The sequence below is a fragment of the Amphiura filiformis genome, unplaced genomic scaffold (genome assembly GCF_039555335.1).
Source record: "Amphiura filiformis unplaced genomic scaffold, Afil_fr2py scaffold_161, whole genome shotgun sequence".
Lineage (NCBI taxonomy): Eukaryota > Metazoa > Echinodermata > Ophiuroidea > Amphilepidida > Amphiuridae > Amphiura > Amphiura filiformis.
In genome coordinates, this window is record NW_027305625.1 from 14,028 (window position 1) to 35,048 (window position 21,021).

Below are 21,021 nucleotides of genomic sequence, written 5' to 3' on the forward strand. Positions count from 1 at the left end.
GGTCAAAACGTTTTAATAACATTTAAATGTCGGGTTATTATAAAGGACATGAAAACATTTAAAAGTACAAACATTTTACATGAAAAAACACTTCAATAACAGTTTTCAAATGTTGTTAATTTGTTATTGTAAAATATATGTTGGCAAACATTTTTGCTAAATATTTTGTCGACACATAATATGTTTATTTAAAAATGTTTTTCTCAAGTTTTCAAAAATGTTGTCCAAATGTTATTGAAACGTTTTATACCTTTAAGGAGTATTTCGTGATCCTAGCATCCTCTTTTTATGACATTTTTAATAGATATCCACGAAAGCTTATTTCTAAAATTTCAGTTGATTCCGATTATGCGTTTGCGAGTTATGCATGATTATGTGTATTACACTGCTCCATAGACAATGTGTTGGAATTTCGTTCTGGTATACCAGAACGAAATTCAAAATTTCACGATATCTTTGCTAAACGCATTAATCTGCAAGCAATTTTTTGTACATAAACATTATGTAGCCAGAGGTTTCCAGTGATATAAAAATCTCAACTTTTTTGAGAAAAGTGGGGGATGATGCTGTGGATCACGAAATGCCCTTTTAATATAACCTGACATTTATTTTATTAAACGTTCTGTAAAACGTTTGTGTTTGCTGGGTATTTAAAAAATAATTTAGAAGATGAATCCATTCGAGGAGGAAAATGGTAATCATTAATGGTTCAACGTCCGCCCACCCTAATATCCAATATTATGTTTTGAGGTCTATGATCATTTATTATTGTGCTTTTAGTAGGCCTTTCGTCCTGGATACTCATTCAGAGCAGAATTAAGGGGGGATATCCGTATAACGACTTCTTGCTATTTATAGACAATAGGAAATAAACGGTTGATCTAGACGACATAAATGTTGACGTTTAAGGTGGTGTTTGAGGCATTTTGGAAGTGCTCTATATAGATGTTTTCAACAAATAAATTGAGTAGAGCAACGCACACTTATCAATACATATATGCCTTTTGTTTGAAGCAAATCGGACATAGGCCTACGGTTTTAATATAAAATATATAAATTTATATTTTCTTTGTATCTTATTGTTTTTATCAATAATCAGTTAAGTTAATGAGCTAAAATGACTGATAAGCCTCATTAATATCATGTAAGTTTTGCCAATATTTTGCTACTGAAATATCCATGCATAAATTGTTCAGGTTTTTTTTTTTTTTTCATACTTTTGCCTTGAAATTTGGTCAAAGTGTTTCTAATATTATGTTCTAATGTATTATATAGTCTAGTCGCCCTCTAATTTGCATAATTAATTAGCATTTGTGCAAATTAGCTCACTACTTATGCAAATTAGAGGGCGGCTATACAATATAATACATTAAAACATATTAGAAACACTTTGACCAAGTTTCAAGGCACAAAATAATATGTAAATTAAAAGTACCCTGAACATTTAGCAAACCATTGCCAAGAATTACATATTAATGAGCCTTTCAGTCATTTCAGCTCATTAACTACATTGATTATTGATAAAAACAATCGGATACAAAGAAAATATAAATTGATGAAATTGATGAAAACCGTTTGTCTGATGCTTCAAACTAAAGGAATATTGATCAGTGTACTTTGCCCTACTCAAATAATTTACTGAAATTATGCTCAGAGCATTTCCTATAGTTTCCAGAAATATCCTCATAATACATAAATGTCAATGATGCACCTACTTTAGCTTTAGTTTTAGGGGCTGGACAATAATTATGAACCCTGGGAAGGGTAAAATGAGAATGGGGGCTTTTTTGGCAGGCCAAGGGGGGATTTATGGCAGGTCAAAAGAGCAGGCGAGCGATTTTGGCACACATTTGAGAGGGCCCTTTATCAGTGTTTAAAAATAAATGCTATAAAAGGGCTAAGGAAAAAAGGGAGTCAAAGAATTGTTGGCAGCCCGTAAAGAGGAGGGGGAGCGATTTTTGGCACACTGTGTGGAAAACACATGTAGAAATCAGACCATCCATTATTAGCAATGGACACATTTTATGTGCTAAACGTAAAAAAACAACAAAATACGTTTTACCTTTAACAATTTGATAACACTTTAAGGGATCTGGAATGAGCGTTTTGAGCGTTTCGACAGTATTTTTGTGGGACATGAGAGCACATCAGACATATCGAATTGCTTTCTGAATACGAAGAATGTCTTTCTGATATCAAATAGTTTTCATTTTTTGAAATTTACGATATAATACAAATTTTATGACAAATTAGTAAAATTTGATATTTTTCACATTTTTGATATATAACAGTCCTCGAAGTAAATTTTATAAATCTTATGATATATTCTTAAAGTGTATGTAGCTGGGAGGAAAAGCCGACGATCAATTGAAAATTTTGACCTTTCATATTGAAGATATGGATTTTTTCCCAAACAGACTTATTTTTGTTTGTTTTGGATTTTGGGGAAAAAATCCATATCTTCAATACGGAAGATCAACATTTTCAATTGATCGTCGGCTTTTATCCCACCTACATACACTTTAAGTATAAATCATCAGATTTATAAAGTTTACTTCGAGTACTGTTAAATATCAAAAATGTCAATTTTTAATCATTTGCCATAAAATGTGTATTACATTGCGAATTTCAAAAAATCAAAATTATTTGATATCAGAAGGACATTCTTCGTATTCAGGATGCAATTCGATAGGTCTGATGTGCTCTAATGTCACACAATAAATACTGTCCAAACGTTCATACCCCACCCCTGAAAACAGTCTGTGTATGTGTTTTTCATAATACAGTACGTTTTCATGACTTTTATCATTAATAAGCCGACATTTAATTTAGAGATTATTTAAACATTTTGCATTTAGAAATGAAGAATATCCTGATGGGGCGCAGCCTCGGAAGAATATTCCACAACTTTAAATATAAACTTTATTTTTCCCGCTATCCTTTAACCCTTTCTCAGAAAAAATCCAGCTATGCCACTTCATAGTGAAGTTATGTGGCATACCAAATACTTGGTATTAAGTTGACCTCAATGTTTATCAACAAAGGCAAGGGACTGGTATATCGATGTGCTTGAGCGAACTGCTTACACTGTTCAATATCTTTATTGTGATGTGGCGGGAGGTTTAAAAGCACGGGCCCTGAATAAAATATGATGCGCGCGCATACTGCCAGGCAAAAACAAAACAATGGAAATTGTGATGATGCGTGCATATACGCTGGCGAAGTTACGTAATTAATCAGCTTAATTGCCATAGCAATAGGTGAAAACAATTTTGAACATATCGCGCTGCACTACAAGCAGGTTACACTCATCACCTGTGTATATCTGCAATCATAGATTGAATACAATACCGGTCTTTTCAAAGATACTAATCTTACAGGTGCAAGTGATCAGCATGATATGGTTCAATGCAGAGGTACCACGCGAACGTATCAGTGCAGAGCGGTATATTCAAAAATTGTTTTCACCTATTGCTATGGTAGTTAATCCGATTATTACGTAACTTCGCCAGCGTATACTGCCAGGCAATGACGTCAGAAATCACAGGTTAACCTTTCCCGGGGTAACTTTTATATAAGCTGCGATAATCGGGGAAGGACATTAGGCTTCTGATTACCACGTTTCTAAGCCTCGAACCTGGCCTAAATGTCGTGAAAGGAAGTAGGCTGTAACCTATTATTGCGGAGGTGTATTTTTAGGCCCAAGCAACCTGTTCTTTGCTAATCAAAATTAACAATTTCTTCATTATATCGAATGGCATATGTCCTGCATGATGCAGTCATGTCTACAGTAGAATTCATCTCGACCTTTGCAGGACTTAACCCCATTAAAAGCTATTAAACCAAGATAACACTCATTGAAACAGCTCAACTGATTAAATCGGATCTTCTCTGGTTGTGCACAAGTGACTGTTTTCATGTGCGATATCGCAATAAAGATGGTATTCATAGCTTCAGTTGGGTAACCGATTATAAAGGAAACGAAAGGAAACAATGTTATGTGTGGCTTTGTTCACGAAATCAGACAATGTCGTGCTTTTTGTAAACCAGCATTCTTGAAAATGAGCAACATAATGATTTTTGACTTAACACGGTTTAGAAATAATTTCTTCATATTTTTGGTGTTATCTGTCGTTTACATATCCTTCCTAAAACACCAAAGTACGAGTATTTCCAAACATCTAAATTTGCTAAAAATTTAGGACATGTTACAAAACTATATTGTCTAGAATTTTAGAAGAGTACTTTTAATATTGGCCGGTTATTTTTCACACAGCGACGTTAACTAGGCAATGTACTATTACCTATAACATTAACTAAAACACCAAAGTACGAATATTTCCAAACATCTAAATTAGCTAAAAATTTAGGACATGTTAAAAACTATATTTTCTAGAACTTTAGAAGAGTACTTTTAATATTGGCCGGTTATTTTTCACACAGCGACGTTAACTAGTCATATCCCCATACTGTTAACGTAGGGCTATTTGTAAAGGTCACGCGTCAATGGGAAAGAGCACTGTGTATTGTGTATAGGAAAACGGACAGTAACTGCAGTATGGTATAGCTGATGGCAGACCATTACACATATTATGCAAAGTTGACATATGAGTCATTTTCTGAAAACTATACAATGCTCTGAGCATGTATTGGAGACTCGTGTTAAAACCTTTCTCATGTCTGAAACAGATTAATAGAGTAGCAAAGTACACTGATCAACATGCCTTTTGTTTGAAGCATATCAGACATGGCGTTATCATAATCAATTTGAATATATATTTTCTATGCATCTTATTGTTTTTATCAATAAGTAGCTAATGAGCTAATATGACTGAAAAGGCTCACGAATATGCAATTTGCCGATATTTGGCAAAAACAATTGAATGCAAACACTGATAGGTCATAATCCCCTCCGACATCCCAGAAATTGCTGCTTTTTGGGGCGCCCTCTACGGAGGCGGCCCACAATATAGGCATGAGTTTGTGAGAAGCTTCTAATTTCACTCTTACTAGATTTACTCCGCAATTGTTTTGCTAAAATTATGCCCTTGCTCAGAAATAAAACCACAATATGCTTGGATTTTATTTTATTATTGTTTTCTGTTATGCACAGGATAAAATGGTGTGCGTATATTCTTTGTTTAAAAGACAAAATTAATGGATTTGTAAAAACACCAAATAAACCGTGACCTTTGTACCTTTGTAAGGCTTTTAAACTGGTTTAAAAACCAGTTTACCGCCTCTTAGAACCCGATAGACGGTGACCAACACTATGGACCACAATAGCCTAATCTCAATGACATAGTCCAATAACCTCAATTAAACAATCATAGTGCAAAATTTGACCTAAGTTGCAGAGTATGAATTGGGGTTAAACCGATGGCCTTTGTTTGTTAATTACCATAAAATCCATATTGTGGTTATTCTCAAACTACAGTTGCCAAACTTACAATATGGTGACCCAATAATATGACTTTTATTTGTGGATGAATTTTGCTGTAATCAACGGAATCTGGCGAATGATTCAATTCCAGTCCAGATTGATACCAAACACATTAAAAGTTGGTACATTTTGATGAAAATGTGATATTTTCTTTTGAAATAATGCTGGGCTTTTCTTCTTACCAACAAGAAATCGTCACCATTGCCTATCACTAGGATCCACAACATGCTCATCTATCAGGGCACATTTCTTTAACCCCAATACAGTTGCATATTCATTGAATGACCTTTGGAAATTTGGGTACACAAACTCATACTCCGCAACTTGAGGTCAAATTTTGCTCTCTGATTGTTTAATTGAGGTTATTGAACTATGGCATTGGGATGAGGCCATTGTGGTCCATAGTGTATGCATTATTTTGTGATGACCTTCAAGATATGATGGCTATCAGAAACAGAGATAAGGTTGTTTATTCTACCAGAAGAAATTAGGCAGATATGAAATATACTGGATATGTTTTTTATTTAGTCAATAGTCGTTATCAGGTGTTAATTCCAATGCTATACATTTACAGACATGCTGCAGCCACAGCATGGGATATGTTTGATCAGGGAATAGATCCATTGTCCACAGGGGAAGTCTTATAGATAATATTATATCCTGAATTTAAATGCTATGACTGATATAATTAAGATCTTAGACATCAATATTGTCTTTTCAACAGAAACAAGAACTACTTTTAAACAAGAATTTGTCTTTAAATAAAAATTCCCTTTAAAAGGGAAGGCCAGCGTCAATGCAGAAGAGGTCTTGTAAATAGTTTGGGTCACCGTGAAAGGCATTTTTAGGATCACGCTTACATCCATGTTACATGACAGTTCACCAAACCATCAATGGTGAGAACATGCACACTGAAACAGCAAAACACATTAACTCCTATAACTCCTGTCAACTCTTTAATTCATTACTCCAAATTGTTCTGTATTTTTGTCTTTACTGCTTTTTACCCATGCTTATTATAAAAATCAAGAAATACACTGCAGTTGTTAGTTAATTCGCTATGTTAACTCAACTTACATGCACATTTTATTTTAAAATAACTTTATATTATTTCGCAATGTATAGTTTACTATAAAGTAGATAGTGGCAAGCACATGATAAAGGACTGATCATTCACTACAATCTTCACTTTTAAACTGTATTTTTTTGAATGTGTTGATTGTTAGTCCGAAACTCCTGCAAAGCTATGGACATGGCATCTTACCTACTCCATTCTGTAGTCTGCATTGTGTGTTTTCTCAGTCTTCAATCATTTTGTTGAATGTAATTTTATAAATAAAAAAAAAAAGATAGAAATTGGCCTCACTTTAGTTATGTGTCATTTTACAGTATTTATCATTTATAAAGTAAGACAATAATTTATTTATTTTCTATAAGTGCATGTCAAAATATGGGATATATTGTTCAATATTATAGCTAGCCCCTAAAAACTTTATTTTCAATCGGATTTTTCCCGTTGAAAAGCCAAAACTGATGTTAAAGATAGCAATAATATCATCAATAACATTTTGAGTCAATTTTATCCATAAAACGATACAGGATAGGATAGATAATTACTTTGACTTCAATGTGGTCCATATAATGATGATTTTGATTCCACAACATTATTAGATCTGTTATCAACATATCAATTATGCACTCACAGGCAACCAAACATCATACTATGCTCAGTATAGTCCACTGATATGACCTCGTGATCATTCCCCCGCTTTGACCATGTCATTTTTTTTTGATATGCTGATTGCTGAACAAGTTTATGTTTATTTGTGTAGGCCTAACCTATGATAACTTTTTAAGTCATAATTAATTCAAACATAACTTTGGCAATACTCAATCGTTTTCGTTCGTTGAAACGGCAAAACATACTTTCTTTTCCTTGCAAAGCGAATTAGCAGACATCAAAAACATTTCCACCACGAGAAGTAAAAAAAATAATTCATACCAATAGAAGAAGGCTATAATCTTAGCTAATCTTTAGTGTACACAAACCCCATCTCAGAATTAGGTACCAGCGCCCTATGCGCTGGCGAAAAGACAAGTTCACGGATCAGGTGTATAGTACATGTGCTTTGAGCTACTTTGGTCTAACATTTAATATTCATATCTAACCTACTCTGCACTTATTCGACAATAAATAAGTGATATGAGGCTTAATAATGATACCTGCATCTTGACTCTAGAAAACAATATTTTTTAAAAACCTCATTTTGCATTTAGTTTTTAAAAGCCCCCTCGGGAGCCACCTACCTACAGGATCTCATTTTGCATTTAAGTTTTTATTGTGTTGCAAAGTAGCAAAACTTTCTTTATATATGGCGCAATTTGTGCCTGGAAAAGGCTATCCCCTCTTACAACCTATTAACAGGTCTGATTTCTATAATGAGGTGTCACCGGGTTTGCAAGAGATAATAATACCAAATCTAAACACCATGAAATTCACCACATCACGATCAAGCTCACATTGGGCGCCCCATTCCTTTTTTAAAGGAATTTTTATTAAGGTTTATTATTGGTTTGAAGTATATAAAAGTATACATATTTAGAATGGCAAAGACTTGGTGGTGAATTCATCTGCAAGGTCAAATTTTGCCAATTTTTTTTCGGACCGACCACGTAACACGTAACCAAAAAATTCTCCAGTAAATTTTTTTTATTAGTTTTTTTAAACTAGATTAAAATATCTAGGACCCATTTTTTTTTAAATTTTGACTAACGTTTTACTCAAGATTTTTTTGTTACGTGGTCCGAAAGAAAAAAAATGGGCCCCCAAAATAGTTTTTTTTTATTTTATTCAAAAATGAGCATTTTTGCTCAAATTTGACCAAAGAGATGAATTCACCAAATCTATGCAATTCTATATATACTTTTATCCCGGACTTTTATACACTTTAGATCAACATTTAGCAGTTATGAGGTCTAAATGTTTCCGTAATTCCAGGGTTAAGACCACCCTTTAAGGTTAGCAACTATTTTAAATTGTTGCGATTTGGTAGTTCTCAGCATCTTGCAAATGGTATAGTGATCTTTGGCAAAAATTGCATTGATCATTTCATAGCGAGTGTGTAGAAGAATTCAAACATCACAGATATACTTTTATAGGCCCTGTGGTTCTTTAGTTATGTTGTAAAGAGGGCTGAAACAACAACACTTTTGTAAAACGTACATAACTCATTAACAAAAAAAAACCCGGTTTAATATCCTCATAATTTCTTACGAACTAACTATCTGTAACCGGTTTAACATCATCATAATTTCCTAACGGAAGTTCAATGCGTATGGTTATTTTCACAATCAATGAGGGTCAAAATTTTAAACTGTATTGATATTTTTACTAGATTCATATGAATTATTGGCTAAATTTGGAAAAATTCAACATTTTTGAGCTCCAAGTACAAGCTTACAGATAAGTTGGAATAACCATTGCATAGTGGGCAAATATGAGCTAAACCTCAATTTTTAAGGTAAGCCATATTTTCGTAATGTAGCCGATTTTTTGCAAATAAACTTTACAGCGTTAAATTAATAAGTATTGACAAAATCAAATTCAAACCTAAACATGATTTAAAGATGTTTTTTAATATTTTAAAATATGCCAAGAAGGTCAAAAGAAACTCCCTGTCGAAAAGTTCCCTAATAAGGTTGATCTGAACCCTGGAATTATGGAAACTTTCGGGCCTCATAACTGCTACATTGTTGGTGTAATGTATATAAAAGTATATATATTTAGAATGGCAAAGACTTGATCAATTCATCTGTGAGGTCAAATTTGGGCCATTTTTGGCCCCAAAACTCCAAACGGCCCACTTCTTTTTCGTTAAACGTAAGAAAAAAAAATTCTTGGGCCAAATTTTTTTTAATTAATTTTTAAAAACTAGATAACAATATCTAGGAGCGTTTTTTTTATTTTTTTTTAATTTTGGAAACAGATACATGATTAGAGTGTTTGGAGTTTGGAGATTTTCACGCAAAACACCCAAATTTGCCCTCGGGCACATTTAAGGGCACCGTGCCCAAATGTGCATTAGTCTCCAAAACCACTGAAAAAGTACCCCCAAACCGTGGCATATCCGCAATCCCCCACGCAACCCTAATAATATTAAAAACTTCCCCTTGCATAATATAGATCTACTATGTTACCAATTCTTTAACTATAGTTTAATCTAGCCTTATATAATTACAACAATGCTTAATCGTATGTAAATTGAGCAGTGAAATTATTACAAGAACTTCATGATCATTTCAATGAACCACACTTAGCTTGTTAAAGCGCACGCAGATCAAGTCTTCTATTTTTGAACTTTACTCTGCCGATCTTAATGAGCTCTTCCGTGTATGAATCACAGTAAAATTGGCTATATCTGACATCAGGACCGGGATCAGGACATTACTTAAAGTTCAGTTTCGTGTGACTACGCCTTTCGTGACGTGCCTTCAAGGGGACAGCATCGTGTAAAACCAGTCTCTGCCATTTTTTCTTCAGCCGGTTACTTAATAAGTTCATTACGATGTTACGTTTATTAGTTATATCTGTCTTCTTATTTGCTGCGACGGATGCTTTCGTCCAGTCAATCGTAACTGGGACACTCACACCTGGCAACCCCGGTCCTCCAACAAGCACTTGTGGATGCTGTAATGGCTTATTCGGCGGCATCTCAGGCTCATGTAAGTGTTTAAATCTTGATTTTGAAAGGTATTGTAGCTTATTTAATTTAATTGTTGAACTTATTGTAAGTATTGCACTCTACATGTAGGGCTTATATTGGAGGGCAACGTTTCTTATTAAATAAACGCGGTGTAGTTCCAGTCCCGGGGTTCCAGTAAACCACATAACGTTACAGAAAAAGTTTAAATGTCGTGTTATATACAGGAAAAGTGTAGGCCTAAAAACGTTTTAATAGCATTCAAAAACATTTTTGACAACTTACACCTTGCTCCATTATAATATGATATAAGTGTTGACAAATTATTTGCCAAAATGTTTGTTTAAAACATTTTACAATGTTATTTTGGCAACAGTTTTAAAATATTCGTGTAGCGTTGTCGTTTTGAAGCGTTTTCATGACCTTTTAAAACGTTTTCATGACCTTTTAAAACGTTTTCATGACCTTTTATATGACAGACATTTTAAATGTTATTAAAACGTTTTGATCAAAACCAGAACAAGTTTATAACACGTTTAAAACATTTAAAAAATATTTTTGTGTTTGCGGGGATTAATTCACCCACGTTTTTTTCACGTCAGTAGCACGATGATGTTAAAATAAGCTTATAAAATAATATTATCATCATTAATAACATGAATGTTCTTTAACGCCTACATATTAATAATGACGTGAATGCATTAAAACTAGAAAGCAAGCAACAATGTTTGCCGGTACTTTGCAAAGCTTGTTAACACTGCATAAATAAATCTCGATGAAAGTTCGTAATTTTAACACGTTAGGCCTATTAGTTTTTAGCTTTAGGCCATATATCCTCTAATTTCAAGGATTTAAAATAAATCCCAAGGGATTGTGATTAGGGACCAATCATGTATTAGATTTAAAATTAAATTTTTAAGATTTAAAATTCACATCTATAAGATTAATTTTAAATCTAAAATTTGATTGGTCCCTAATTGGCAGTCATAAGGATTTTTTTTAGTGAAATATCCCTGAAACATGTCACATGAAACCCGTTATTGCATTCATGACCCGGGTTCATGACATGTCGACATCTGCATCATTGATATCGACAAAACAATAATAAATGTTTAGTTTATCAGTTTTTGCGTTAAAGCGAGTTGGAGGGGAGCGTGACCTATCGGTATTCGCGCTCATAAATTATATTAAGTCAAGTAAAGATGAAAGTCATGAAAGGTGTGAGTAAGGAGGCCGACAGGCTTGATATAAGGGGTGTCAATTCTGCTCCATGTCCACTTTCTCAGGAAGGGAGAAACACCCAAAAGTTTAATGTTGGTATATTTCGTCCATAACTCCAAAACTACATGACCTATGGAAACGAAGGCCTACATACGATTATTGGCTTTCTTGACTAATCTAACATCCTATAACATCGATGTATTAATATTAGTTAAATGACCAAACCTAACCAAATATGGTTCCTGCCATTCGACCCGCCTTAAGGGAACTACATTTTCCGAACTACTTTTAGTTCGTTATAAACTTGACTTTGAGAATCAATACATTATTTATTTCAATCAGTTGCTGTCTGCGTGTATGCCGGTGGGGGGGGGCACTGTTAAGGCACTGTTATGCCTGATAATATACTCTTAAAAAATAATTATGAACTATTCACAATGAACAGACTTTTTTTTCAAAATAAAAGGATTTTCTCATCAAAATAACAAAAAACTCATCAAATTTTATAGGATTGACTTACATTTTAAAGAAACTGAATAGGTTCTGGTCAAAAATGACCAACAAATGGAATTTAAATAGTTTGTCTTTGTCAAAATAAAATGGATAACCTTGTTAATAATGAGTTGGAGATCTTGTAAATTTGAATACCGTAAAACCTCGTTTACACGCATATATAGAGTGCTTTTTGTGAAAGCTAAATTAATGCAGACGCCATCAATCGACAAAATTATAATATTATGGAACTTGAGCAAATTAATTACCGCTACAAACATATATTACAAACAAGTGCTATGTAAGACCAATCTATTGTATTGGCATATTTACGGCTGTCTCGTATTAATTTAACTTTCACCAAAAACACTCTATATGCTTGTAGACGAGGTTTTACGTTATTACATTTACGTGCTAATAAAATTACTTGTTAAAATAAAACGGAAACTATTCATTTTGATAAGATTGTGGGTTCAAAATGAAAATATACCTAATCAAAATGAACAGTATCAAAACGAATAGTTACGACAAATGAATAGGGATTCTTTAAAAAGAAGTTCATTGTACGAAAGTATAGAGTGTACATCATGCATAATATTGAACCACAAAAAACGTCATTAACGGAAGTATTCGTTTTGAGTAATTTGTAATAATAATTAAAAATAATTTAGTTGACGGAATTGGTGTCGGTTTGAAATGCACCTAATTAATTAGCTTCTTAATTAGCTTCCGTAATTGATCAAAACAGAATGAACAGGAAATAAAGCCCATTCAGTGATTTGCTCATCCGGACGATCCTAAAAATCATCAAAATTTATATACTGACAGTAAATTAGCTATATATTTGAACGTTGCTTGAACTTCATCAATACTGCTGTTTTCTTCGTTTTTTGCCAAATTTTTCTTTTCAAAAATACCAAATGGCAATTTGAATGACTAAAATCCTGGTTATTCCTTCATGTAATTTTACACGAAATTAGGGTTAGGATTAGAGTTAGGGTTAGTTTAGGGTTAGGATTAGGGTTAGGATTAGGGTTAGGGTTAGGATTAGGGTTATGATTAGGATTAGGCTTAGGGTTAGGGTTAGGGTTAGGATTAGGGTTAGAGTTAGGATTAGATTACACAAAATCGACCAAAATCCTTCATTTTTAAGCAATTTGAATTTATTCATACTTGTGCTGGGATTTACCAAAATGATTATTTCGTCAATAGGCCTATCGCAAATAGTATTCACCTAAATATTCTTTTGTACTCTTCCTTACTAGTTATTTTTGTTACTTTCTTAATTAATTTATTATTAATTAATTAATTAATTTTTTTTATTAATTAAATCATTTATTTTATCTCTACCCAGCCCCTATTCCTATGCCAAAGGATTGTCGGGATATTAAGGATTTAGGCGGTGGAAAAGACGGTATCTATACTATCTTCCCTACATGGACAGATACGTGTGAGGGCGTCAAAGTGTGGTGCCAGCAGGGACGTGATGGTGGCGGTTGGTTGGTAAGTAAAGGCATGATATAGGCCTACTTTGATCAGCTCGTAATCGGCGGGCCTTAAATAACATCGCGGATTAATATCAAAATATTTTATTTTGAGAATTTTCTTGTGACATTTCGCCAGAAGCATCACGAATTATTAATTCAAGTCCTACTTTGTCTACTTTCTTTAACACACAAAATAAAGACCAGACAGGCCATCAACTAAGAGCACTCTTAACATGCTTAACGTGGGTCTACTTTCGGCATAGTGGTAAAAGCCTAACATTTCCCGCCTATTATGAGCTGATCAATCAAAATAATATATACACGCTTCAATGATTTATTATAAGTAGGTCAAATTTGAAAAATGTAAGTTTTAAAGTTTTAGGAAACTTACAGATATAGATTTTTCATTATGGCATGGCATTGATTGGAATACGCTTGCAAACAATCAATGAGATCACTGTTTGAAAATAATACAATTAAATCTTTATGCATTTTAAAATGTCTTTTTCTTGGTTTCGCGAATACAAAATGAGATTCGGTAAAATTGTCCTGCAAGAAATGCGCGTGTAGGAAACATGTTTTTGTTTAGCCTATTTGCAATGACAATATCACTGGCTACAGGCCCGTACGCAGGGGGGGGGTGCGTCGCATTTGCCAAAGTGTACAAAAAGTCCCAAAATATCAGGATGTGTGAGCGTTGCGAGCCAAAAAATCAGGTTTTTGTATGGGTTTTTCGTCAAAAAAAATGTCAAAATTTTGGAAAGAAATTCCACTTTTCACAAAATCGCCCCCCCCTTGGGAAAAAAGTCAACTTTTTCAAAATCAGCACCCTCCCCCCCCCCAAAAAAAATCGCCTGACTGGCTATGATGTTTAGATAAAATGGAACGAACCCATCATACTATTGGATAGTTTTGATTGATTGATGGTGCGCGTTAAATATATTACTCCATAAGATGTTAGTCCATGTGAAGTCATTAAATTGAACATTTTTTTTTATATTATAGGTATTCCAGAGACGTACAGATGGTCGCGCCGATTTCTTAAGAAACTGGGAAGAATACAGGAATGGATTTGGCAAACTCTCACAAGAATTCTGGCTCGGAAATGAAGTCCTTTATCATATCGCTATGGGAGACCAGTAAGTATTATGCCATATGATTATGTGTTAGCGCATTCTGATGAATTGCGATGAAATATGAATTTATCACCTGCCGAGGATCATCCCGGGGGATCATCTTGGACAAAATTTTGTGTTATCTAAAATAAATAAACACTAGAGAAAGTTCATGCAATCTTATTGGTTCTTAGCCGTGTTATATGACACGATATCAGCAAAGCTCGTGCGAGTCGACGCGATATATACTCGGACATGATAATTATTTGAATTGGAAGTGCATAGCTACAACGGGACTGATCGATTTTAAGCCCTAGGTAAATCCTTGTAAAATGTAGGATTTAATTTGATCAAAATTTGGAATACTTATAATTAATATTTTTATATGAATAGAAGTATTTAAGAATGAGAATAAATGTATTGTTTTTAGCCGCTGACGTGCATATCTATTGTCTTATAACACCGGCGACTTCATTTAGGCGTAAAACAACTAGCCTTGTTATTCTACTTAAAATAATGATGTTGCCCGTGGTATATGAGACGATAATAAGCACGACAGCAGCTAATACCTTTATTGTCGACTGAGCAGAGCTTCTTCAATCGGTTCAAACAGTGGCGTAGGGTAGCCGGGGAGGGGAGGAATAAGGAGGTGTGGGGGGCGGTGTCAGCCGTCCTTTTTTTTTTTCTTTTTTTTTTAAAAACATTTCAAGACATTTTCTTTTGTGGTGAATATCAAGTTATCATGTTTAAATTTAATATCATTATTATAATAGCTTTTATTCATCGGTTAAATATTCCCCATCCGAATACACTCGATCCCCTACATGAACAAGTAGTACACACATGAAGAATTATAATGTGACTGGTGTGAGCACCTGTACTTGGGCTTGTGCATCTGAGTCAAATCATAGATTTTAAATATTTAAAATCTATGGTCAAATGAATAGAGAAATCCTTTACCGTACCATGTTTACAGAAATTTAGGATTTATAGGAGCTTAGGCAAAGTATTAATAAAAATTGGATATAATTATCCAGATATGCATAATTATTGATTCTGTCAGAGAAAACTGTATTTGACCTAATTAGCACCCTGGGCACTTAAGTCAGTCACTTTTAGGGGGGGGGGGGTGCTTGTTACAATGATGAAATGCAAGTCACCGTTATAATTTACACACATAAGGGATCGTTCATTATTTGTACAGGAGGGGGGCCGGGAGCAGTGAGAAAGTCACTGCGGAAAACTATATGACCCGTCAGCCGTCTTTTACTACACCATACCGTAATTAAATAAAGTTTAAATAAGTTAAATTTAAAAGACCTATACTTGACTGGTAACGTGACGTTTCCTTTGGGTAATTGATGACGACATGTAACAGGTCAGAAATAGGGATTACGTGTCTGTCAAATCTATTTTCGGCTAGTAGTATCAGTCATCCAAATGAAGTAAATGAGTAGGAACGTTATTGCCACGGTATTAAACATAGGCAGATAACTTTAATAAGTTGTGTTGAAGGTATGAAGTTTAACAAGTTCTTCTGAAAAAAAATCAGAAGCGATACCAAGCCTTAATTTTTCGTCATGCTGGACGTTTCACACGTCGTTGCATTCTTTCATGCATTAAAAATATTGATAGTGACGAGCAACAGTTTTTTCTACACCGCCCTTTGCATTATATAGACCAATGAGGACGATTTTCTAATTTTAATGTTTACAGTGGAAAACCCTTTTGACATTGTTGCTATAGGCCTACTCGCTCGCTGCCATTCAATTATCTAGCACGTAATCGAAGAATGCGTTATATAATTGGGAGTTTGACATAATGCCGAATACGGATTCGTCTCTTTATTAAATTCACGTTAGGCACGAATTCTCTTGAATTATTAGAACATGTATCAGCGATGCAGCACTATCCCATTATCTAACCCTCTATATCGCTCTCTTTCACTCACTTATCACTGGCTTAATAATGAAAGTGACTCAAGTCAGCGCAAGATTATGTCCATATTTGGCATATCAACCCCTGTTTATTTTCTTACACGGAATAAATCGTCTTACCTAAACCAACCAAAAGACATGTGACGTCAGATTCGTACGCTGCCTTAAGTTGGTTTCCTGAACATACATTCCACCGTTAACCCCATGGACACAACCGGTCATCTAACAGCATTTCTGATTGGTTGATAACCTGAAATGTTCATTTCAATTGCCAATTATGACTAGGCTTTAAACTATTTATGGTAAAACTTGCATTTGCAGGTGATCTTATTAATACCCTCCTTGATTGGTTCAAAATTGGACACAGTAATTCATTTTGACCAATCAACAGGTAGTTCTCATGGGGTTAAACAATGCTGCCCTCTAAATCTCGCTCTCGTGTGTGGTCCCTTATTCTATAATTCAAATGAGGTAATGCGTAACCTGAATTTAACAAAGAGACGAATCCGTATTCGGCGCTCTGTCAAACTTATAACGATTTACCTGCTATTTGTCGTTTTCAATAAACAGGGAAAAAAGAACTAAAAAAGAAGAATTAAGAAAACGACAAAAAAACTTGTTAGATATAATAAGATTGATGAAGGTAGACATTGAGGCTCAAGGACTTTGTATTGCCTTCTTAATTTCGTATATCATTTAGTCTAATCTGTGTAAAGGTAAATAATTTCCATAACTTATTTTCTTTTTCTAAAGAATGGAACTAAGAGTGGAACTTCAGGACTTCCAATTTAATGAGGTACATGCCAGGTATTTCCGGTTCAGCATTGGTGATGAATCAACGAATTATACTCTTTCTGTTGCAGGATATGACCCAAGCTCAGATGCAGGTACGAATATGTCACGCTATGTTTGGGCATTCGTAGTGTTAGGCTAACGGAGTTATGGCAGTTATGACAAAAACAATAAAAACACGATTTAATTGCAGTGCTAAAAATATGAAAAACAAACTTTTGGCAGCATCACGAGAAAAAAAAAAAGAAAGAATGCAAAACCGTGATTGTTAGATTCTGATGTTTTAAGTATTTTGAGTAGTAGTTCAACAGCCTAGTTCACGTAGAGGAAAACAGGTTTCAATTCATACGCGCGTTTAGGCAGAGACAACGATTAAGCAAGTACTACACTGTAAATTCAAGTGTTTAGGGTTTCTGTAACACTTTTTAAACACTGCAAGGTGTTTAATTTTTCATATACACAGAAAACACTAAACACCAAAGTATAACAAAAAGTAAGCAAATGTTTACAAATAAACACATGCATTTACTTTCTAAACAATATGAAAATAAACATGTTGAAATGTTTAGATCTAAATACTCTGATGTGTTTACTCTTTGTGTTTATGTGCTTACTTTGGTGTTTAGGTGTTTAGGTGTCCTATACCTTTACTGTGTAAATGAAAAATTAAACACCTTGCAGTGTTTAAAAAGTGTTACAGAAACCCTAAGCACTTGGATTTACAGTGATATATATAGTAATACATTCATATTCGTACAATATTGAAGTCTTTACATGTTAAATGTTTGCACATACTGTAATTCAGCCCCTATGGCTGCGAAAATAATTCAAATAAACCTGTAAAGAAAACGAATGAAAATGTCGTTTTATTATTGCTATAGGGGGCCTATCTGATATTGGCGGTAATTTTTGTTCTTCCTGCATGTTTTTAATCCTGTAAAGCTTATATTAGTAGAAGTATTTAAGCAAGTTGATGAGCCTTTCATTTTCTACGCTTTTTAAATGCATAGGTGATGCAATGAGTGGACACAATGGACAAGCATTCTCAACATGGGACAATGACAATGATCGTTGGACAAAGAACTGTGCGGCCGAGTATGGAGGTATGTAAACGTGTAGATATTCCTAGTGGTTTTCTCATAACGACGAATACCAAATAAACATAAACCGTCCATTTGTATTATCCTGCCTGTAGAGGGCGATATAAAGCGGGTTTTTTTACCACTGGGCCTTTCAAATTTCTGTTTTTAATTTTGGTTTTGATCAGATGATTTCCTATTACCGTAGTTAAGCTCTCTGCGGAAATTGAAAGCTTAATTGTTTCTTGAAGAAGGCGTTCTCGGTGTCCATTTTAGCGTCTTACATAATCGTCTGACCGCAGAATTGCCTGTTAGAAGTTTAGTTGATCAACAGATGCCATTAAATTTCGCAGTCCAATATTTGCGAGAAGAGAGAGCAACCAGGTACAGCTACACCTGAAAGTGTGGTATACATAATTATTTAAAAAAATCCAACCGTGTGGGGATTATTTCTCTGTGAATAATGTAGAGCGTGAAATATTATTGACGGATGATAGTAAAGACGCATATCATTAGATGACGAATTAGCACACATGCTTTTTGCATTTAAATTTGAACACATCTGCCACAAACGGTTAGTTTTAATCTATTGAACAATAGAGAAACCTATTGTAGGGACGGTTTATAGTCACCTGGTATTCGTCACTTTGCGCACTACGATATAATCATTCACCATTGTATGGTCTCCGGGGTACGGTGGTGTTTTTTTTTGATAGGCTAAAACAGTTCGGCTCTTAATTCATGATAGCTAAACGTCATGATATCACGGCAACATCATCGGGCCCATTTTCCGTACTAAACATGCTAACTTAACGTGTTAAACCAGCGAGTAGTTGGGGAGCGAAGAAAAATTGAGTCTCAGCATGCAGCAACACGCCTGCCCTCAAAGTTTGATCGACTCCCCCGCCAGTAAGGTGGTAGACCCTACTTCAAATAATTTTTGCCAACATGAGCGCAAGAGATGAACGCACGATTAACCCTAACTCTTTAAAATCTTACAAAATCTTACACTAGAAAACCACTGCGCATGCATGCATTCCACGTGGTGACACGATGCAATCAGTCATATCCAAAATCAAGGAGTCGCTGGCCGGGTCAGCTAAATCCCCGTCTACAAGTCGGTGATTTTTTGTGGGGCACTCGAGGGGTGTAAAGTTCGAATCCTGGGGTGCCAAGTAAACCACGTTTAGGGTTTGGGGTATAACGTACCCAAGTTATTCGAGCGTTTTAATATTCGAGCGTAAAAATATATTAGGGAGTACGGTGGCCGAGCGGAACGGGCTACGACTCATAATCGGAAGGCTGCGGGTTCGAGCCCCGGCGACGCCATCGTGTTGTGCCCTTGAGTAAGGCACTTTATCTCGATTACTTCTCTCCACCCAGGTGTGAAATGGGGAGCTGTTATGAATACTGTCCATTGAGCGCCGCCCAAAGGTATGAGCATGCCTTGGGCATTGTATGGCAGCTGACATATTCTAACGACGGCGGAATAAATGTAAAGCGCTTTGGTACATGTTCACATGTGAAAGGCGCTGTATAAATACCAACATTTTTTTTTTGGGGGGTACAACTCCTCACGGGAACTTTACAATGTAAGTGGAACTGGATCAATTTTATATATAAAAAAACCAAAAAAAAACCACCATGTTTATTCTGAGTATATTTTTACTATACTTGAAATTGTAACTTACTATGCTTTTATATAACTTTGTCTTTTTATAGGTGCATGGTGGTACACCAGCTGTCACAATTCCAACCTCAACGGACTATATCTCCGTGGACCAACACGTGAATACGCCAAGGGTGTTGTGTGGAACCAATGGAGAGGATACAGCTACTCACTCAAACGAACCGAAATGATGATTCGTCCGCGTGTCTAATTTGAATTTTTTCATAGACTATAGAAACTCATGATTGATAACATGTTTGTATCTTGTGATTTATCATTCAGTCACGTAGTCCGTGTACTTTATGCCAGCAGTGCTTAAGTGACATTTGCATCCGGAATATTATCAATGTAGGCATTTCAACTGACGGCCTACATGTCGCTGGATGATTTCCAATCTTTAGAAAGATTCCCCACGTCCCCAAGTTCACTAGTTTACAAATCGCTTACAAGTTCAATGTGAAGTATCTCTTTATGGATATGATTCCTTTATACTTTATAGAGTGAGTCACAGTGCCATACTACCCATCATTGAGTTATTAATATCAAAATATGATAAAACTCCTCCGAAACAAGTATTTCCTACAAAAAGTCAGGAAAGACCTGACATGTCTACATACTTAACGTAAATTTTAAATTATTATTATTAATATTTCAACTGTAACAAATCAGTAATTTATTCTGTTAGTTCAAATCCCAAAATGTATGGAATACAATAAAGTTTAACTTGGTCCAATACCGATGACTATAGTTTTGATTTTCTTCATAGTTATTTGCTTTTAAAGGCTTATAGGCCAACTCAGCGATTTACTGAACAAGCACCCCCTAATATTCATCAAAATTTAGATATTTGTTGGAATGGATCAAGCTTAGATGAGCTATAAATACCGAAGCGGACACATGAAAGCAGTCTGGTAACTCACAACAAATTTAGACATAAAGGAAAATGAAACCAAGTAGGCATATGTCCTTACTTTTATTACAAGGCTGTCGAATTCAGCATGGTACGGCGCTAGAAGTAGACACTGAAGATGGCAATTTTCACTTTCAGGGCTGGTTACTTACATGTTTTATGAAAATAGACATAAT

General features: G+C 34.8%; 1 protein-coding gene across 1 annotated transcript; it reads left to right on the forward strand.

Moving 5' to 3' along the window:
- The first annotated feature begins 9,779 nt into the window (after nucleotides 1–9,779).
- LOC140145173 (microfibril-associated glycoprotein 4-like) lies at nucleotides 9,780–20,670 on the forward strand. The gene is made up of 6 exons (XM_072166947.1): nucleotides 9,780–10,165; nucleotides 13,211–13,359; nucleotides 14,349–14,482; nucleotides 17,149–17,282; nucleotides 18,198–18,290; nucleotides 19,989–20,670. The coding sequence occupies exons 1-6, from the start codon at nucleotides 10,009–10,011 to the stop codon at nucleotides 20,144–20,146; spliced, it is 825 nt and encodes a 274-aa protein (XP_072023048.1). The 5' UTR covers nucleotides 9,780–10,008; the 3' UTR covers nucleotides 20,147–20,670.
- The last annotated feature ends 351 nt before the right edge of the window (nucleotides 20,671–21,021 follow it).

Coding starts and splice junctions, on each gene's coding strand:
- LOC140145173 (XM_072166947.1), top strand. CDS start 10,009: ATGTTACGTTTATTAGTTATATCTGTCTTCTTATTTGCTGCGACGGAT. Junction 13,360..14,348: donor GTGATGGTGGCGGTTGGTTG/GTAAGTAAAGGC, acceptor TTTATATTATAG/GTATTCCAGAGACGTACAGA. Junction 17,283..18,197: donor TGACCCAAGCTCAGATGCAG/GTACGAATATGT, acceptor TTAAATGCATAG/GTGATGCAATGAGTGGACAC.